The 18,563-nt window shown below is 42.0% G+C and overlaps 1 protein-coding gene across 5 annotated transcripts; it reads left to right on the top strand.

Moving 5' to 3' along the window:
- The first annotated feature begins 3,477 nt into the window (after positions 1-3,477).
- Positions 3,478-14,965, top strand: b3galt2 (UDP-Gal:betaGlcNAc beta 1,3-galactosyltransferase, polypeptide 2). 5 transcript variants are annotated; one of them, XM_018753906.2, is made up of 3 exons: positions 6,127-6,266; positions 8,285-8,429; positions 13,211-14,965. In XM_018753906.2, the coding sequence occupies exon 3, from the start codon at positions 13,435-13,437 to the stop codon at positions 14,680-14,682; it is 1,248 nt and encodes a 415-aa protein (XP_018609422.1). In that variant the 5' UTR covers positions 6,127-6,266; positions 8,285-8,429; positions 13,211-13,434; the 3' UTR covers positions 14,683-14,965. The 5 variants fall into 5 exon arrangements, with proteins under 5 accessions (XP_018609427.1, XP_018609422.1, XP_018609421.1 ...); XM_018753909.2 differs by lacking the exon at positions 6,127-6,266 and adding an exon at positions 6,298-6,628; XM_018753911.2 differs by lacking the exons at positions 6,127-6,266; positions 8,285-8,429 and adding an exon at positions 3,478-3,508.
- Positions 14,966-18,563: the final 3,598 nt, after the last annotated feature.

The following is an 18,563-nucleotide window of genomic DNA, read 5'->3' as shown; positions in this document are numbered from 1 at the left end:
CGGGTTGGCTTTGGTTCCCCACGACCCTGTATGGGACAAGCGGCTCAGAAAGTGTGTTTGTGTTGTAGGTTCTGGATTCTTTTGTACAAGTTGAGTAAAAAGGGCGATAGTCTTTCATTTAGAACTACTTTTAATTAACCTTTCATAGAAATTTTTCTGTAATTTAAATTTATCTTTCATGGTGAGGTCAAATTATAACCACGTCATCACTTCTTAAAGTGCAGACATCACCTTCATAAACCATGATTTCTCATGACTGTGGAGTGTCTTTTACACATTCATGGTTCAGTATATTTGGACCTTTCCTGCCTTCATAGCAATGAAATTTGCAATAACATTAGTTATTCTCATTAGAGGGGGCGTGGTGGTGCAGTGGGTTGGACCGGGTCCTGCTCTCTAGTGGGGCTGGGGGTCGAGGCATGCAAATTTCATTTGATCATATGTTTCCTTTATCTTGGCAAATACCTGTGTTTGTTGTTTTATATTTTAAGCTCAGAACCAGCTTTCCTAAAGTAGTTAATAACAATTATTACTGCAGACATTCCACTTTATTAATATGTTAAACACATGCTCCTTCACTGAGGTTGAGGAACAAGAATTTACTTTCAAATGCAATAAACAATCTGCATTTGTGATTTTTTAAAAGTCAGTTTTCTATAATAGCTTTTAGTATCTGTACATAACATGTTGGAAATTCCATATGTCCATTTTTGCAAATCCCATCAACATTCGTACTCCAGTACCAGGTGTCTTTATAATATCCACTTTTACATTTAAATGTATGTATGTATGTCCTGGGCCCTCCCCCTCCAGCCCCATGCCCTGAGTTGCTGGGTTGGGCTGCAGTTCCCTGCAACCCCGTATGGGACAAGCGGTTTAGAAAATGTGTGTGTGAAATGTACTCTCATTAGCATGCCTATGTGCAAATATTTATGCAATAGCATTGAAATTTATGATTGATAGACATTATCTGTCATGTGTACAAAAATGGTGGTTCCATCGGCACCTTTCCCCATTTGTAGTACTTCAGAATAGGGAAAATCCTGTGTAAGTTGATTTATGTTTGCCTGTGCAATGACAGAAATTAATTTCAGGATAGCCAGGCTACATTCCAAGTACTAAGCTGTCTGAGAGGATCAGATAAATCCCTGCATTCAGGAAAACCAAATCTCCTTTTCAGGATGCCGTCATTCTCAACTGGAGCATTTTGCATTTTTGATGTGCCAGTTCTCATGGCAACTATATAGCTCCAGATACAAATTATACATTTAGAAAAAAATTAAATATATAAAACTTACTTTAGAAAAGTACTAAACAATTTATGAGCATGCTGCTTTTAAAGTGTTGCATTTAAAAATGTCTGTTCTATTTAAATTTAATTGTTAATCAGTATTTTGAATCCTATATATAAAACAAAAAAAAACTCTTCCACATGTGTCTACATTAGCGAATACATTTTATTTACATTGAACTGTTTAATCCCTAGGGGGTGCGGTGGTGCAGTGGGTTGGACCGCAGTCCTGCTCTCCGGTGGGTCTGGGGTTCAAGTCCCGCTTGGGGTGCCTTGCGATGGACTGGCGTCCTGTCCTGGGTGTGTCCCCTTCCCCCTCTGGCCTTACGCCCTGTGTTGCTGGGTAGGCTCCGGTTCCCTGTGACCCCGTAAGGGACAAGCGGTTCTGAAAGTGTGTGTGTGTGTGTGTGTGTGTGTGTGTGTGTGTGTGTGTGTGTTTAATCCCCAGAGGGTGTGGTGGAGGAGTGGGTTGGACTGGGTCCTACTCTCTGGTGGGTCTGGGGTTCAAGTCCTGCTTGGGGTGCCTTGTGATGGACTGGTGTCCTGTGTGAGGTGTGTCCTTATGCCCTGTGTTGCTGGGTTAGGCTCTGGCTCCCTGTGTGTGTAATCCCTTTAGGGGGACAGGGTGGCGCAGCAGGTTTTGCAGGGGCTGGATGTGTGGTGGCTCCAGTGTTTAAGCCTTGCAGGGGGTACCTTGTGATGGACTGGTGTCCTGCCCAGGGTGTTTCCAGAATAGGCTCCGCCTCACCACAGCCCTGCTCAGGACAAGTGATTGTTGACATTGGTTGATTATTTAATGTCTTACTATCCAACTCTAAAAGTTTGAAAGTATTTTGTTATAGACACCATTTAAAGTAAAGGATTTTTCACACATTGTCTGAACCGCTTGTCCCATACGGGGTCACGGGGAACCGGAGCCTACCCAGAAACACAGGGCATAAGGCCGGAGGGGGAGGGGACACACCCAGGACGGGACGCCAGTCCGTCGTAAGGCACCCGAAGCAGGACTCAAACCCCAGACCCACCATAGAGCAGGACCCGGTCCAACCCACTGCGCCACCGCACCCCCCCGCTAAAGGATTTTTTTTTTCTGTAAAATCAATTCATTATCATGTTTCTATTAGTAAGTGGGGGTGCGGTGGCGCAGTGGGTTGGACCACAGTCCTGCTCTCCGGTGGGTCTGGGGTTCGAGTCCTGCTTGGGGTGCCTTGCGGCGGACTGGCGTCCTGTCCTAGGTGTGTCCCCTCCCCCTCTGGCCTTATGCCCTGAGTTGCCGGGTAGGCTCCGGTTCCCCGCGACCCTGTATGGGATAAGCGGTTCTGAAAATGTGTGTGTGTGTGTGTGTTTCTATTAGTATGAAAACAAATGGGTTTGAGTAATTTGAACTCCTCAAAAAGACAATGAGGCAAGCATCTTATCTTATTTATATAGAAAAAGCCACCAAGAATATAAACTCTTTTCTCAAGGTGGAAATGAATATACCTTTGAAGGATACTGTATTTGCTATTAAAGAGAAGACAACGTTCCACTTATATAGCAGTGAATGTACTTTTCACTTCTTTTATGTCAATACTAGTAAATGTTTTTTCACATACATTTTTAAGTGTTAAAAAAACTGAAAATGCTTTTATATGATGACTGAATGATCAAATCTTTATTTGACAACCATCTTCCATGTTTACAAGTGTATTTTAACAGGCTTTTTGAATAATTTCCTGTACAAAGTTTAATAAATCTTTATTTAAAATTCTTCAATCTAAATTCTTTTTTTTATTTAGTTTTTTCTTTACCATGATAAGAATGAAATTAATATATCTTTATATATCTTTATATTGCACAGCTTTTTATAAGTACAATACTACTTGTAATGTTTTCCTTTCCAAAGGTATAACATAAACTAAATAAAAATTCCAAAGCAAAAAAATACATAAAATCAGTCCATGCTGCTGTTAGTCCATCTATAATTTTTTACAACATATCTACTTTTATCCTAAACATACAGAGAGCCTTTGCTTTCCCTATTTTGTTAACAGGCTGAGAGCTGAAAGGATTTTTTTCTTTTGCGCCAGGTTGCACAAGCTTCCTGAATTTCATCCTTTAAAAAAAAGTCTTGACAAATAATGAGAAACGTCAATGACCCTGCTGCCAATCCCCCCTTTGACTCATCTAAAAGGTTTTGAATCGGGTCCATCAGACAAAGCTTGCTCTGTTTCTCAGGTAGGAAGTTGTTGCTTGTTACACTTTTACTCCAGGAAAAAAGTGAAATTTGCTTTTTAAAAAATACCTTAGACCGAATAGTATGCAAGAGTGCAGTACGTGTATTTTTAAATATGTATTTTCATTCAATACCATTAACTATTTGTTAAAATCAAGGTCGCTGGAGTGGGGAGCTTATCCTTTACGGATAGGGTGCAAGGCTGAGTAGGATACATCCTAGAACTTTATTTTTACTTAAAGATGTTGTCTTGGGGAATGAAAATTAGATTCCCGTCAAAATAGTTGTTTCTGTACATATGAAAGAAAATCTCTTTGACTTCTCCATGATACTTGTCTGGAGTTGCTGTGTCACTGGTTCATATGTGAATAGAGCAACATTTGACTGAAGGCCTGGGCACAACCAGATTGCCTATACAGGCTTTTCTAACATTTTGTAAAGGATCTTGAGACTTTATATGCAAAGAAAGCTCTGAAATACTCTGAATGTCTTATTTTAACTTGTGTTCTGCCATAATATGCTTTTTTACTTAAATATATTGATTAAGGGACAAGCGGTTCAGAAAATGTGTGTGTGTGTGTGTGTGTGTGTGTGTGTGTATGTATATTGATTAAAGAGTGTGAATATGAAGAGAAATGTCCTGTGGATTACGTGATATGGATTTAAAGCACACACTGTCCAAAGCAGGGTCGCAGCGAGCCTAACCCAGCAACACAGGGTGCAAGGCTGGAGGGGGAGGGGACACACCCAGGGTGGGACACCAGTCCATCACAAGGCATCCCAAGCGGGACATGAACCCCAGACCGACCAGCGAGCAGGCCCTGGTGAAACTCACTGCACCACCATGAACCCCTCGGCTTTAAAGCACTGAGTCAGTATTTTATTAACATATCTTGAAGGACAGTGCCTGACACACCAGCACTAACCTGTAATACAAAGTTCAGCAAAATTCAAGGTGGTGCAAACTGACTGACACAAATAAAGTTTAGATTTATTCAATGATTGCTTGCAATTAAAGAGTCGGATTTTGTCTGCAGACATAAATGTGGTGATAGATTGTAACGTGTGGACGTAAAATAAACACGGATATGTTTTACTGTACCGCCCGGACATTGACATAAAATGAAATGAGCCCAACTTGCAGAGTGTAAATACAAGTGCACCAGTGCTGATCAGGAATTAAAATGCATGGGTGATACGATAGACAACAACAAAAAAAAAAGTCACACAGGATGTTACACATCAAGTGAAATAGGGTTGGGTGAACGAAACTGATAAAAAGATGCGTGGCAAAGACAGGATGGTACTTCTAGGATACGTTCTGTTAACACAGTGACTCTGTATATGATGGCTGGTTGCTGAAAATGGAACATGCAAATATGTCAAACTGGAATCCTGAAATAAAATGAGTGAAAAACCTGGACATCTTAAATTTCAAGCGGTTTATTATAAAGTGCAATTTTTCTTCATCTGAAATTTCACAAAAGCAAATGAAAATTTAGAATTGGCAGCAAGTATCATGGTGGACGAATACACATCCACACAGAGTTGAAACCTGGAGGTTGTTCCTCAAGAACATACTGCTTTAGAATTGCAACTAAGTCGCCATGGAAACTGATCCTGGGGTAATTCTTAACAGCACGACCATTTCAGAATTAAGAGGGCACACCACAAGTACCTATATCCAAATACACCAAAAGCTGTTTGATCATGTGTTCTGCGGTAACCTATATCATACCAATATAATATGTTAGTGCAATATTACACACACACATATGACTGTGTGTGTGTGTAGTATGATATATATATATCATCATTCTTGGAACAGATGTAGAAGATGAAGTCCAGAGTGGTCCCAGTGGTACAAGGAGCACTGGGGGTTGTGACGGCCAAACTGGAGAGTGGCTCCAGCAGATTCTAGGAACAACAACTGAAGTCTCTGTCTAGAAGAGTTGTCACCCGGAACACAAGGAGCCGGGACGGCTGAACCCAAGTGCAGCGTTGTTCGGCAGAAGTTGAGGGAAGACGCAAGTTCTCAAAACCAGGGACAGGCGAAGGGTCGGTCGAGCGGCGAACAGGACAGGAACGAGGATCCGTGGACGAGGTGGGAGAACGAAGCAAAGAGTCAAAAAACCGGACATCGTGAACAGAGCAAGAGTGTGCGTAGTAACACGAGGAAGGGCGGTTGTCCCAAACGAGATTCCGCAACGGTACGGGAGCTGAAGTGGGTCTTCATAGGGTGAGCGATTACTCATGAGCTAGTGCGGAGTCAGGCGTTGTCACTTGTACTGTGGGCGTGGACGTGGCAAATGCACTCCGAGGAACAGCTATACTGCACAGAACTCTTAAACTCTAAGGCCTCTGTAGAGGACCCCAAGCTTGAGGAAGTTACACACACCACCCCATGTGGGAGGTGAGAAGGAGATTTTTTTTTCCTCACACCCACACACACGTATGTATGTGAGTGTAAATTATTATTATGCACATGTACATATAGAGAATATAATACGGGATATGATACGTAATATAATCGGCATTTTGCAGCGTTTCTTCCCAGCCCACCCCCACCCCAACGAGCCCCCGCCCCAACTTGGCCCTCTCTTTGATCCCTATATGCGCGCGAAGCGTCAGTAAGCCGCGTGCTGCGTGTCTAGGCCGTGCATACAGCCAGATCAAAGGTTGCCTTGGTTTTGAGCTCTCCTATTAGTAACAATGTCTGCCAACTGGACGAAAAAGCGTCACCTTGCATGGTTTACCCAGGTAAATGTGCTATTTGTATTTCTTCGCTGTAATTTTGCTTTGTGTCCCGGTACAGTGAGGTACGACTCCGTTGCCAAAGGCGGGCTGCGGCGCGGAGCAGCTGACGGTCAGTCAGTGTGTTGCTGTGCCCGGCAGCTAATAACGGGAACAGTTAGAAAGAACAACGGCGCGGTCGGTCAGAATGGATGGGCCGGCGGGGTGTCCGCGTCTCAATAAGTCGGAGAGCAGTGCAAACACTTTTCCCCGGTGTTTTAGTGTAACGTTTCTGTATTTTTCTACAAGCTGCGCTCTATTGCCATGTTACCATGTTTGCGTTTGTCCGGACTCGAATAGTTCGCTGCTGCTGGTTGCGGTTGGAAACAGTGAGTCTCGCCTCGACGCGGGTCTCCGCTACTAACTCGGGGGCTGCAGTTCAGAAGCTGCCACATCACACTCTCACTCTGCTTTTTTCTCTTTCTTTGTCCTCCTCTGACATCTTTTAGCCCGAGTATTTTCATTTTTCCTCAGAACAACCGTGAAACTGCATTTTAACCAGCAAAAATATATATTTTTTTCTGTTCGCCGAACTCGAGCTTAACACCTCCTCGTCAGTCGTTCTTTTTCAGAGTGAAAAAGTTGGAAGTGTAAAAACCCAACAAGAAAAGAAACGGCGAAGCTCAACTTTATTAACATTTAACTTCCAGTAGCTCAGTCTGCAGCTGCATTTGTGCTGTAGTGGAGTGTTTCACTTCTCTTTATTATATATATATATATATATATGTGCAACCATACTGTTCCTACGTGCTTTTAGGACACCTCGAGACGCTTTTATGTACACACACACACAAAATGTACTGCATATTATATATATATTTACAGGAGATTAAAGTGCCACACTTTTTCAGAAGTATCAATGGGGCTTTGTCCTTAGCGTCTTCTCCCAGAAGCAACATGATCTTACAACAGAACAGCAACTGCAGCATGTGACCAGTATGACTTCTGCAAAGGGTGGGGCTCTAACAGTGAAACCCAACAGCTACATTGTCTTGTGACTATCAAAAATGTGATTAATAGTAGACATCTTACAGTCAATCCATGTAAAAGAGCATAATAATAATACATATACACACACACACACACACAGAAATTGCTTGTCCCGAGTGGGGTCATGGCAAGCTGGAGCCTAACCCAGCAAAACAGGGCATAAGGCTGGAGGGGGAGGGGACACACCCAGGACGGGACGCCAGTCCGCCGCAAGGCACCCCAAGCGGGACTCGAACCCCAGACCCGCTGGAGAGCAGGACCCGGTCCAACCCTGGAGCAATTCCAGTTTTTACTTATTCTGCACAAATGTCATGTCCTAAGGTCGCGGGACTCTGCTGTGGGCTGTCTGGTCCAGGATGCAACAAATAATAATAATAATGAATATTTTTATTTTACAGTTAGCAAGAATGGTAGAAAGTTAATTTGAAATACATGGGGAATTATTTTTTACAGTTAAAATGGACATTTGGAGGCCAGATCATATGCTCTTGGGGTTTAAATTATGTTAAAACAGCTCATTCAGCTGAGTTTCAGTTTTGGAGGAAGGGAGTGCAAGATTTGAATATTTAACATGCTCCTTTTACATGCTTCTACAACTTGGGTGATCAGAATTAGTTTTGTGCACCTGCTCGAGTGATGAGCATCTGTGCATGAAGTGGAAAGAAGCAAACTAGATTTACTTATGAATCACATGTCTGCGACTATGTCTCTCTTTTTTGTAATATAATGTACAAATTGTATTTTCTCTCAGATGTACGTCACTTTGGAGAAAAGCATCCGCTAAATGAATAAATGTTAATGTAAATGTAGGCACAATCTCAAAAACTCACATGAATCCAGTTCCGAAATCCCTCCTGAGTTCACATAGTGCTGTCTGATGTTTCAACATTAAAAAAGTTAAATTCTCATTTAAATAAGGGTAACTCAAGAATACTTTACATTACTACACACTGCATGAGAGCCTGCACTTTTTTTTTTGTTCTTGCTGTTCACAGTGCAGATATACAACTGAGACGATGGCAGGATAGAAGAACCGGCCGAGGGTAACCTACTTGTTTTATATACTTTTCTGCAAGACAACGCGTTGCAGTGTGAGAACAGTCTTTTTCCATTGGTAGGAAAGCTGCCCTCCCCTTTTTTGTAAGTACTGCAGTTTAACCATCACTTGCACTGTAGACCAATGGGAGCAGATAAAGTTGGGTCACATGACCGTCCCCGTGATGTTGCAAATAACTGTCAGTGGAAGGAGGTTCATCACAGTCCACAGTTAGTCAGATGTCTTCCCAGTGCGGCGGAGGTACGACGGATCCTTTACCGTGGATCTGACCATCCCATTGTACGGCCAGCTTTGGTACTGAAAGGGGCTTTTTCTGCCGCGTTCCTTTCTGCCTCTCGGCAACACAAAGAAATAGTCACTGCCATTTGCTTCCTGTGTTGCTGGAGTCTATTCTTCAGCATCAGACCTCCTGTAAGGCTGAACACAGGAAGCGGGGGGGAGACCTTCTTAGCAAAGTTTGTGGTGGAAATTATGGAAGCACTGTGAAGAAGATAAATGGATTGGGTCTCAAGAATAGAAGAGCAAGAAGAAAATTCAGGGGTTTGGGAGGCAGAAGTGATGGTGTGCCAGTCGTGTGGGGAGACGTCACCTGCCTCCATGTACCCAGCACACTGCAGCCGCAAGAGGTGTGTTACCTTCTGTTTTAATGCAAGTTGTTGGCTTGCTGGCTCCGTTGCCTTTACCAAAACCTTTGAAAAGGACATTATTTAATTAAGGGCAACAAAGCAGAGCAGTTCATACTCGGTTTTTCTCATGAACATGTTAAGAAGAATAACGTAGAATTGTGAAAAAGGTTACAGAATTCCTTTTTGCACATTTTTTAAGTAGTACACCCAGTCAGATGTACAGTAGTTTGAGGAAAGCTTCCTTGCGCTTTAGCGTAAATGGCACTACAGGTTTGCACTTGACAAGAAGTGTAGAAAGTTAAATATTAATGGTATTTCTCTGATTTTTTTTTCGGTAATGTGTGAAAGGTGCAGAAAGGTTACGTGATTAAGGAAACCAATGTTTAAATCTGCTTTATGGTGATTCTTAGCCAAATTGTTTACTCACGTGTCTCTTCACAATCACTTTACTCATTTACACTCGGTGCCAAAAAGAGAATCGCTTCATGGCTGAACTCATAAGGTCTGAAGAAAGCATGTGTGTGGTTCTTTTTGCCTCTTACGCCTTTGTGGGAACACACACATACAGAGTATTTAATAAGCTCTTGCAACAGGAAAAATACAAAACGTTAAGCTCCGTGAAGTTGGCCCCCCTACAAACAGCACAAAGGAAGAAAACCTTATGATTCGTTAGTGCTGCATTTCTGCTGTTTTGTGCCGTAAAGATTAGAATTTGTGCCGTTGCAGTTTTTTAGATATTAACATTTATTTTTACCGGATGTGATGTCACTCCAGCCTGCCTACAACGCCGCAAAAATTTGAATTCAGGCTCATTCATTAGTGCTACATTTGTGCCGTTCAAACCGCAGTTCTATCTCTATTCCTTTTTGAGATAATGGAGGTTGTTTGCATGACACGTGACATCACCGGCCCCCCTGCAGTGCCGCAGATACTGGAATTTGGGTTCATTCGTTAGTATACATTTGTGTTGATTTGTGCCGTTTAAACCATGATCCTATCTCTTTTAGCTTTTTAAATATAAAGAATAGTATTTCACGTGGGGGGGTGCGGTGGCGCAGTGGGTTGGACCACAGTCCTGCTGTCCAGTGGGTCTGGGGTTCGAGTCCTGCTTGGGGTACCTTGCGACGGACTGGTGTCCCATCCTGGGTGTGTCCCCTCCCCCTCTGGCCTTACGCCCTGTGTTGCCAGGTAGGCTCTGGCTCCCCGTGACCCCCTATGGGATGAGCGGTTCTGAAAATGTGTGTGTGTGTGTGTGTGTGTGTGTGTGTGTGTGTGTGTGTTTCACGTGATGTCACCTGGAACCGTGAAGTTGCCCTCCTCAATGGCACAAATAAAGACAAATGCATTTATGCATGGATTATCTGACATGTTATTTCTGGTGATAATCATAATTCGGATTTCATGACTTCCAGTCCGTATAATACTACTGCCTTTTACCTGTCCCACTTCACTCAGCGGTCCCTGTTGTGGTTGAACACGACGGAAAAACTGCTGCTGTTCAATGAACACTGTTGATTAACCCAGGTTGACATAAGTTAAAAAAACAACACTATGCAGATAACTTCAGGGGTTTTTTTTTAATGAACAGCAGAACTCGAAACATGTACAAATTCCTTCAGGGTTTCCAGCATCCTGTGTACAAAATGCATGTATGATTCTGTATGCTGACATAACATAATAACTAGCAATAACTAAACACACACACAGTGTCTACAGTTGCTTGTCCTGAGCAGGATTGTGATGAGTCTAACCCGGCAGCACAGGGCGCAGGGCTTTGTGGGGGGGGGGGGCACACTCCAGGTGAGACACCGGTCCGCTGCAAGGTACCCCAAGCAGGGCTTGAGCCCCGACCCACCACAGAGCAGACCCCGGGCAAGGCTGCTGCACCACCACACCCCCCCCCCAACAAATACTCATCTGCTGGAAAATTGCTAAAAACATACTATACTACAAACTTAAAGTGTGTTTCTTACGTTTTTTTATATAAGGAAATCATTTCCAAGCTAAAAGCCTGTAGTTTAAATTACAGGCATCACAGTGAAAAATACAACTTTACCCAGTACTGTTGGAAAAGTTGCAAACTTATCGTTTTCGACAAATGTTACGAGAAAAAAATAATTATTTATGAATACTTCTTAAACTACTCTTACATACCCGGAACAGACTGCTTTTGGACGGAGATTGTTTATTAAAATGTTACAACGATCACAATACTTTAAACAAGTGGAAAAAAATCAACGTGGACATTGTGCTGTAATTAAACACAATGAAATAAAACAAGTCTTTACAGGGTCCCAGCGTGCTTTTGGGAGGGGTGTGCACGTGACATCACAGACAGAGTTATTAGATAAACAATATTCCAGCACATTTTCATTTATTTCTTCATATCTTCTGTTAAGTTGACACTGTTTTACAGAATCATACATGTTTTCCATTCCTTTTCGGAAATTTATCATTTTGATAATGAATGTAGGGGGCGCGGTGGCACAGTAGGTTTGGCCGGGTCCAGCTCTCTGGCGGCTCTGGAGTTCGAGTCCTGCTTGGGGTGCCTTTCGACAGATTGGCATCCCGTCCTGGGGTGTCCCCTCCCCCCCATGACCTTGTGCCCTGTGTTGCTGGGTTAAGCTCTGGCTCTTTGTGATCCCCGGTTTGCACAAGCAGTTTCAGACTGTGTGTGTGTAATGAATGTAAATAATAAAACACATTTCAATAGTATAATAACTCTTACAGAGTTATAGTTTAATTAAATATAATTAGTTAATAAAGTTAGTTAAATATAGTTTGGTTCAAGATGCCAACTTCAAATTTTGTGCATGTATTAATGAAGACATGCTCTTTACAGTGGTATAATTCTTTTCATGGTAGACCTTGTCATACCTGAGCAATATGCATTTGAAATGTAGGCATGAAATGATTTTTTTCAATTCAGTTCAATTCAATTCAATTCAATTCAGTTCAATTCAATTTTATTTTTATAGAGCGTTCTTCTCACGCAGTGACACGAGCACTTTAACACAGGCATAAGGCAAGAAAATCAAATACATCAGATAAGAAACAAAGAAGACAGTTGACTACTGACTATCATAATATAGTACTTTTATAGAGCTATAAGTGTGCCTAATGGCCACTGAGGAAAGGAACAAAAACTCCTGACTGAAAATCGAGGGAGAAATAAAAACCTCTGGGGGTGCAAGGGCCGGTGGTTGCCCACCCCTTGTGGGCATTCTAGATTAAGTAACAGTTCTAAGCCAGAAGAAAGAACAGAGTTAGTAATTTGTAACTTAAACAAGACAATTTAACATGCATTTGTGTGGTTTGGTATATTTTTTTCAGTTCTAATTGCTCATAAATCAGGAAATTTTATTTTTTCTGGACAAATACTTAGTCATCCCATACAATAGTACCACAGTATGAGAAATAACACAATCTGAAAGATCTTGTCTGCTTCAGTGTGGAGCTACAGAGGCCTAAAATTGCTCCAAAGCACAAACAATTTTTTCTTTTTTTTCACAGTTTTCAGCAAGCTGTAAATTGGCAAATATGCAACTGTAGATTTTCTTTCACAGTTTGCTGAAATCTGGTGATCTGAGGTGGATTTACCCATAAAACAACTCGAAAAAGAATGCAAAATTATCATACGTTGTTGAAAAGGCTGCATCTGATTGGCTCATAATTTCCACCTCATCAGGGAAGTCTGCCTCAAAATACCTGAAAAAAGTCTAATACTGGGAGGAGTCAGTCCATATACCGAACATGCGTACAACTTTTCTAGAGCAGTTATACAGAAAGTTATACAGAAAGTCTGTAAACCAGGAGTCCTTATAGCAGTATATAGATGTATTCATGCAACGGGATCATAACTGGAGTTTAACAGTAATAAAGCAACTTTGTTGTTGAAGTTGTATGTGTGCTTGCAGGAAATAATTGGTTAGGAGAACTAATTAGTTTATTGAAATGGGAATTTTTCATAAGTTGGGAAACAGCCCTTTCTCAGTAATGTTGATTGCAATGAACCTAGATCAGGTGTGAGTCAGTAGTGTGGCAAACGAAACTATCATATTTATACAATTTGATTCAGTTAATGTTATCTCATTGTTGACATAAAACACAGTTAACACAGAACAATGTGAAATAAACAATTATGCAAACATCAGCTTATTAAAAATAATTTACTGTAATCATGCTGTACTGTGATGTTTTCAAGACAATCTTGATAAAATTATTTTGTTCTTTTTCAGAACCAAAGATTATTTGAAGACCCAACTGGCTATAAGGAATATTACCAAGAAACTTGACTGCAGTTTTCCAAAGAAAGTTGGAAAACCTGTGTCCAGCGGAAAAGACGGCATGATGATTGTTACAGCTTTATCAAGAACTGCACATACTTCCACTCTAGAAAAGTTATGTGGTTTTTTTTAATTGAATGTAACCAATAGCTTTCTAAGTGCTGTACATCTGCATCATGCAGTGGAGAAGACGACACTTCTTCCCATTCAGGGTAACCTGCAATGTAAAGCGGTCACTGTTCTGCATACACGTCATTGGACTTGTGATCTTGGTCATTGTGATCTTTGTCATTTGCCACTTGATGTGGCCCCTGTGCAATACAGGGAAGAGGAAGAGCTCTGGAGAAACTGTGAAGGTTTTTCATTCCCAAAAAGCGGAGGCAAACTGGAGCTCACTTAACACATTAAAGGAGGCCTTCCATCCATCCCATGTTCCCCACAGCTTGATAAACCTGAGTTCTGTTCATGTGGATGTATCCTACCAGGAAGTGACGGGACTGGACAACTCACTGAGTACAAACACTGTTTTGTTCAGTGAAATGAGATTAGGGGGACAGCTTATCACACTGTCATACCCCTACCTTATCAATGAGCCTGATAGATGTAAGGGTAGAAATCCCTTCTTGATATTTATGATAGCAGTGGAGCCAGAAAATATGGATGCGAGAAATGCCATCCGGCAGACCTGGGGAAATGACAGCGTGGCTCCTGGCCTAGACCTTGTTCGCTTGTTTCTGCTGGGCCAGAGGAATGACAGCGATGGCTACCTGCAGCGTTCCATTAGGAGGGAAAGCTGGAAGTACCATGATATCATTCAACATGCGTATCAGGACACCTATAAGAATTTAACAATCAAAACTCTTATGGGAATGAAATGGGTGGCCAACCACTGCCCGCATGCTAGGTATGTCATGAAGACAGACAGTGACATGTTTGTAAACACAGAATACCTTATATACAAATTGCTCAAGCCAGATGTGCCACCAAGACAGAACTATTTCACAGGCTACCTAATGAGAGGCTATGCACCAAACAGAAATAAGGACAGCAAATGGTACATGCCACAATATGTGTACCCGAGTGAGCGGTATCCAGTGTTCTGCTCCGGTACAGGATATGTGTTCTCAGGGGACTTGGCTGAAAAGATCTACAAAGTTGCTTTGAGTATACCTTACCTTCACCTAGAGGATGTGTGTGTGGGGATCTGTTTGGCCAAACTCCACATTGAACCCATGCCGCCACCCAACGAATTCTTGTTCAATCACTGGCGAGTGTCCTACTCCAGCTGCAAATACAGTCACCTTGTTACCTCTCATCAGTTCAAACCAAATGAAATTGTCAAGTATTGGAATGATTTCCAAAAAAACAAGCACAATCCTTGCAACAATGCTGTAAGAGATAGGAACAGAAAATACAATCCCTGAAAACTGCACTGCAAGGCAGCCCAGTGATGACTGACAGGATGGGGAAGAAGCACATTCATCATAATAAAAGGGATAGCAGCAGGTTTTTGTACTACACACAGCCAAATTATTTTTATAATATTGTAAATTGTTTTTGTTGAGACCTTTTCAAGCAGATTTAATAAAATGTTAAAAGTTCAGTGTGCACATAAAAGTGGATCTGATCCATAAGGAGCCAATATGTATATCTGAAATACACACACATTTTCAGAACCGCTTGTCCCTTACAGGGTCACAGAGCCTACCCGGTAACACAGGGCGTAAGGGGAAGGGGGGACACCCAGGATGGGACGCCAGTCTACCGCAAGCAGGACTCAAACCCCAGACCCCCCGGAGAGCAGGACTGCGGTCCAACCCACTGTGCCACCGCACCCCCACACATTTGAAATAAAGAGTCAGTAATTTTTAAAAGTGTTTTTGTCATTTTGAAGCTTAGTTTCAAATGTATTATTAAATGACAGTCTATTAATTATGGGAGAGTTTTCAATGCAATAAGAACGAACGATCATTTTTAAAATATGGCAGGATTGCATTTATTCATTTAGCAGACACTTTTCTCCAAAGCAACTTCCAGTGAATTCTGTAGTGTTATCAGAACACACCTTATTCACCGTGGTGACTTACACTGCTAGATACACTACTTACAATGGGTCACTCATCCATACATCAGTGAAACACTTTCTGTCTGTCACTAACACACCATGGATGATTTTAGGGTCAGCGGTTCACCGGAACAGCATGTCTTTGGGCTCTGGGAGGATATCGGAACACCTGATGGAAACTTTGGGAGAAGCTGCAAACTCCATACAGACTGAGCCTGAGCAGGGATCAAACAGACATCCCTTCACACAGGTGCAGTGAGACAGCAACGCTGCCCGCTGTGCCGCCATGCTCCCTATATCAAAGATTACTCTGTCATGACTTAAAACACCTTTCAACACGAGCTTGTGTAGTAAACACCTTACACAATTGCTCATTTATTCAGATACTGATAAAATATTGCTATGGCAGGTGCTGCATGCTCTGCAGAAGACAGGAGTAAAGTATACGTAGGACAGCTCCCACAGCTGTGATCATGATGAAAAAGGCATGAGGCTGAAATGTATTTGCATTTAAATTTTATCTATGCTGTCGCCACATGCTTTATTTCATTTACTCAGTGTAATTCATGGTAAACACCATCCTCAGGAGCATTAGACGAGGGGTGGAATGCAACCTGGGAGCCTTCTGAATACAAGGTGACAGCTCTAGCTACTATGAGCGCTGCTGTCCCTATAAGGTCAGTATACAATGCCGTTCTGAAGTGAAATCCACAAACTTCAGCCTAACTGACATAAATTTATGTTGAGTAATTTTCCTATCACCCAAAACACTTCCTTCCTTGGAATTAGGATTCTCATTCCATTAGCAAAATGTTGAGTGGTGATGACTCTGATAGCGATTATGGCTGAAGTGGTGTCGTTCTCTGCTACTCGGGATGTTTTTGACTATTGCAGTTGAATCACAGTATCAGTTTTTCAGTGGTGAATGTGATAACACTCACTGTTTTTAAGTGTACTGGTTGAATCAAGGTATTAAGTGTAATGCTTTGGTAAGAACAATGGAAGCACTCAATTCAAATCGGGCAACGGACAGAGATACACTGCATCATATTAAAGAATTAATTAATTAGTTAAATAATTTAAAGTTTAGGCTATATATTTGCACATTTTTCCTTTAAATTATTGATCTTAAGGGCGCATGGCGGCGCCTGCTGTGTGGTGGGTCTGGGGTTCGAGCCCCGCTTGGGGTGCCCTGTGACAGACTGGTATCCCGTTCTGGGTGTGTCCCCTCCCCTTTCGGCCTTGCGCCATGTGTTGCCGGGTTAGGCTCCAGCGAGCTGCTGTTGACAATGGATCGTTATAGATCATTTTTATTAATTATCAGGCTTTATCTTTTTGGATACACAATTTACTCTGACCTGCACTTAACACTATCTCAATAAAAACTTAATAAATAAAAAAAGATCTGGCAGCCCATCCCAGACTCTGTGGACAATGTGGCATGTGGCAAGGATATTTAAAGTTCAGATCTGTTCCTCTTTGACCAAAATAAATAATCAGCATTTCTAACATTTGAAATGAAACTTCAAGCTGAGGCTCTCTGTTTCAATAGGAAACTGTAAGTGTCTTTAAAGATATGAATCAGCTGGGGGGACTGCTGGATAGAACTGTTGCTATGGTAACTAGCCACTGATCTCCAGCGTTGTTGAGAAGGTAAGCATCAGTTGAAAAGGGAGAAGGAGTGAATGCTGCTGGGCAGTGGAAGGGAGTGGTTTGAAAGGAAGCAGCTTCATGTACGTGAGACATCAGATGTATTTTTGTAATGTGAATAATTGCACAGGCAAACAGTTCATCCAGTGAAGTGAGAAAACAACTCCTGAATGACGTGAAACTAAATTTACTTTACTGCTATGCCTAAAAAACCAAGTCGTTCAGAACAAATGATCGATTTCGACAAAGAACAATGTCAGAAATACATTTTTCACTTCAAAAATGCTCTCATTACACATACTCATACTTTATATACTAAATATTGCAGGAAAAACTGCAAGGAATCTGTCAATTTATTATTTTATACGTAAGCAACGTGAGCTGGCTCATCTGAAGAGGACTGTGCTGGATACGAACTAATGAGTACAACCTGGAAGCGTGAACATCGTGGTGCAAGAAGAGGAAGATGCCACTGAAGGGCTCGATAATGACATAGCACAGTAATATTGACAAGAGGAGCGGAAGAACTGCTGCCTTGCCATATTTTCCACATTAATCTCTGGTGTACGTTGTTACATTTACATTTATTCATTTAGCAAACGCTTTTGTCCAAAGCGACGTACATCTCAGCTGAAGTACAATTTATGCATTACATTAAGAGAAAGAGACATGGCTGCAGACATACGACTCTCAAGTAAACCTAGTTTGTTACCTACCACTTGCTGCACCGAGGTTCATCGTTCAAGTAGGTGCATAAAACACAGGATCGAAAAATCCTGATACCCTCCTACCATTTTTTAAAAAAAATCTTATAATATACACAAACAATCACAAACAATGCCGGAGTAGCGACTGAATAAAGGCTTCACATAACTGCATCGTGTGCTCTCCTTGCTAATAGGGCTGACTTTTTGTTTCATACAACTGGTTTTGCCTTCCAAATGTCAATTTCAATATTTCTGACAACAGTGCTCTCTGCAACCATAAATTCCCAGAATTAAAGCATTATTAAAAACACTACAACAGGAAAAGACTTTTCTTAGACCTATACACAGTTTATGCTCTTCTACATTTACATGTATTCATTTGGCAGACGCTTTTCTCCAAAGCGATGTACATCTCGTAGAAAATACAATGAGTGCATTACATCAACAGAAAGAGACATAGATTCAGATGCGTGATTCTAAAGCAGTTGAATTGTCACATTTCACCACATGAACCATATATATCACATGAGTAGAGCTGATATAGGGGACAGCTGGTAGTGCTGTTGCCTTTGGATTCAAAGGTTGCAGGTTTGATCCTCATCTTTGGCTGTAGTACCCTTAAGCAGGGTATTTTTCACATTTTCAGAACCGCTTGTCCCATACGGGGTCGCGGGGAACCGGAGCCTACCCGGTAACACAGGGCATAAGGCCAGAGGGGGAGGGGACACACCCAGGACGGGACGCCAGTCCATCGCAAGGCACCCTAAGCGGGACTCGAACCCCAGACCCACTGGAGAGCAGGACCCGGTCCAACCCACTGCACCACCACGCCTCCCCTACCCTTAAGCAGGGTACTTATCCTAAAATTGCTCCAGTAACATTA

The sequence above is a fragment of the Scleropages formosus genome, chromosome 9 (genome assembly GCF_900964775.1).
Source record: "Scleropages formosus chromosome 9, fSclFor1.1, whole genome shotgun sequence".
Classification (NCBI taxonomy): Eukaryota; Metazoa; Chordata; class Actinopteri; order Osteoglossiformes; family Osteoglossidae; genus Scleropages; species Scleropages formosus.
This window is presented reverse-complemented; position numbering and strand designations above follow the sequence as displayed.

Coding starts and splice junctions, on each gene's coding strand:
- b3galt2 (XM_018753911.2), top strand. CDS start 13,435: ATGCAGTGGAGAAGACGACACTTCTTCCCATTCAGGGTAACCTGCAAT.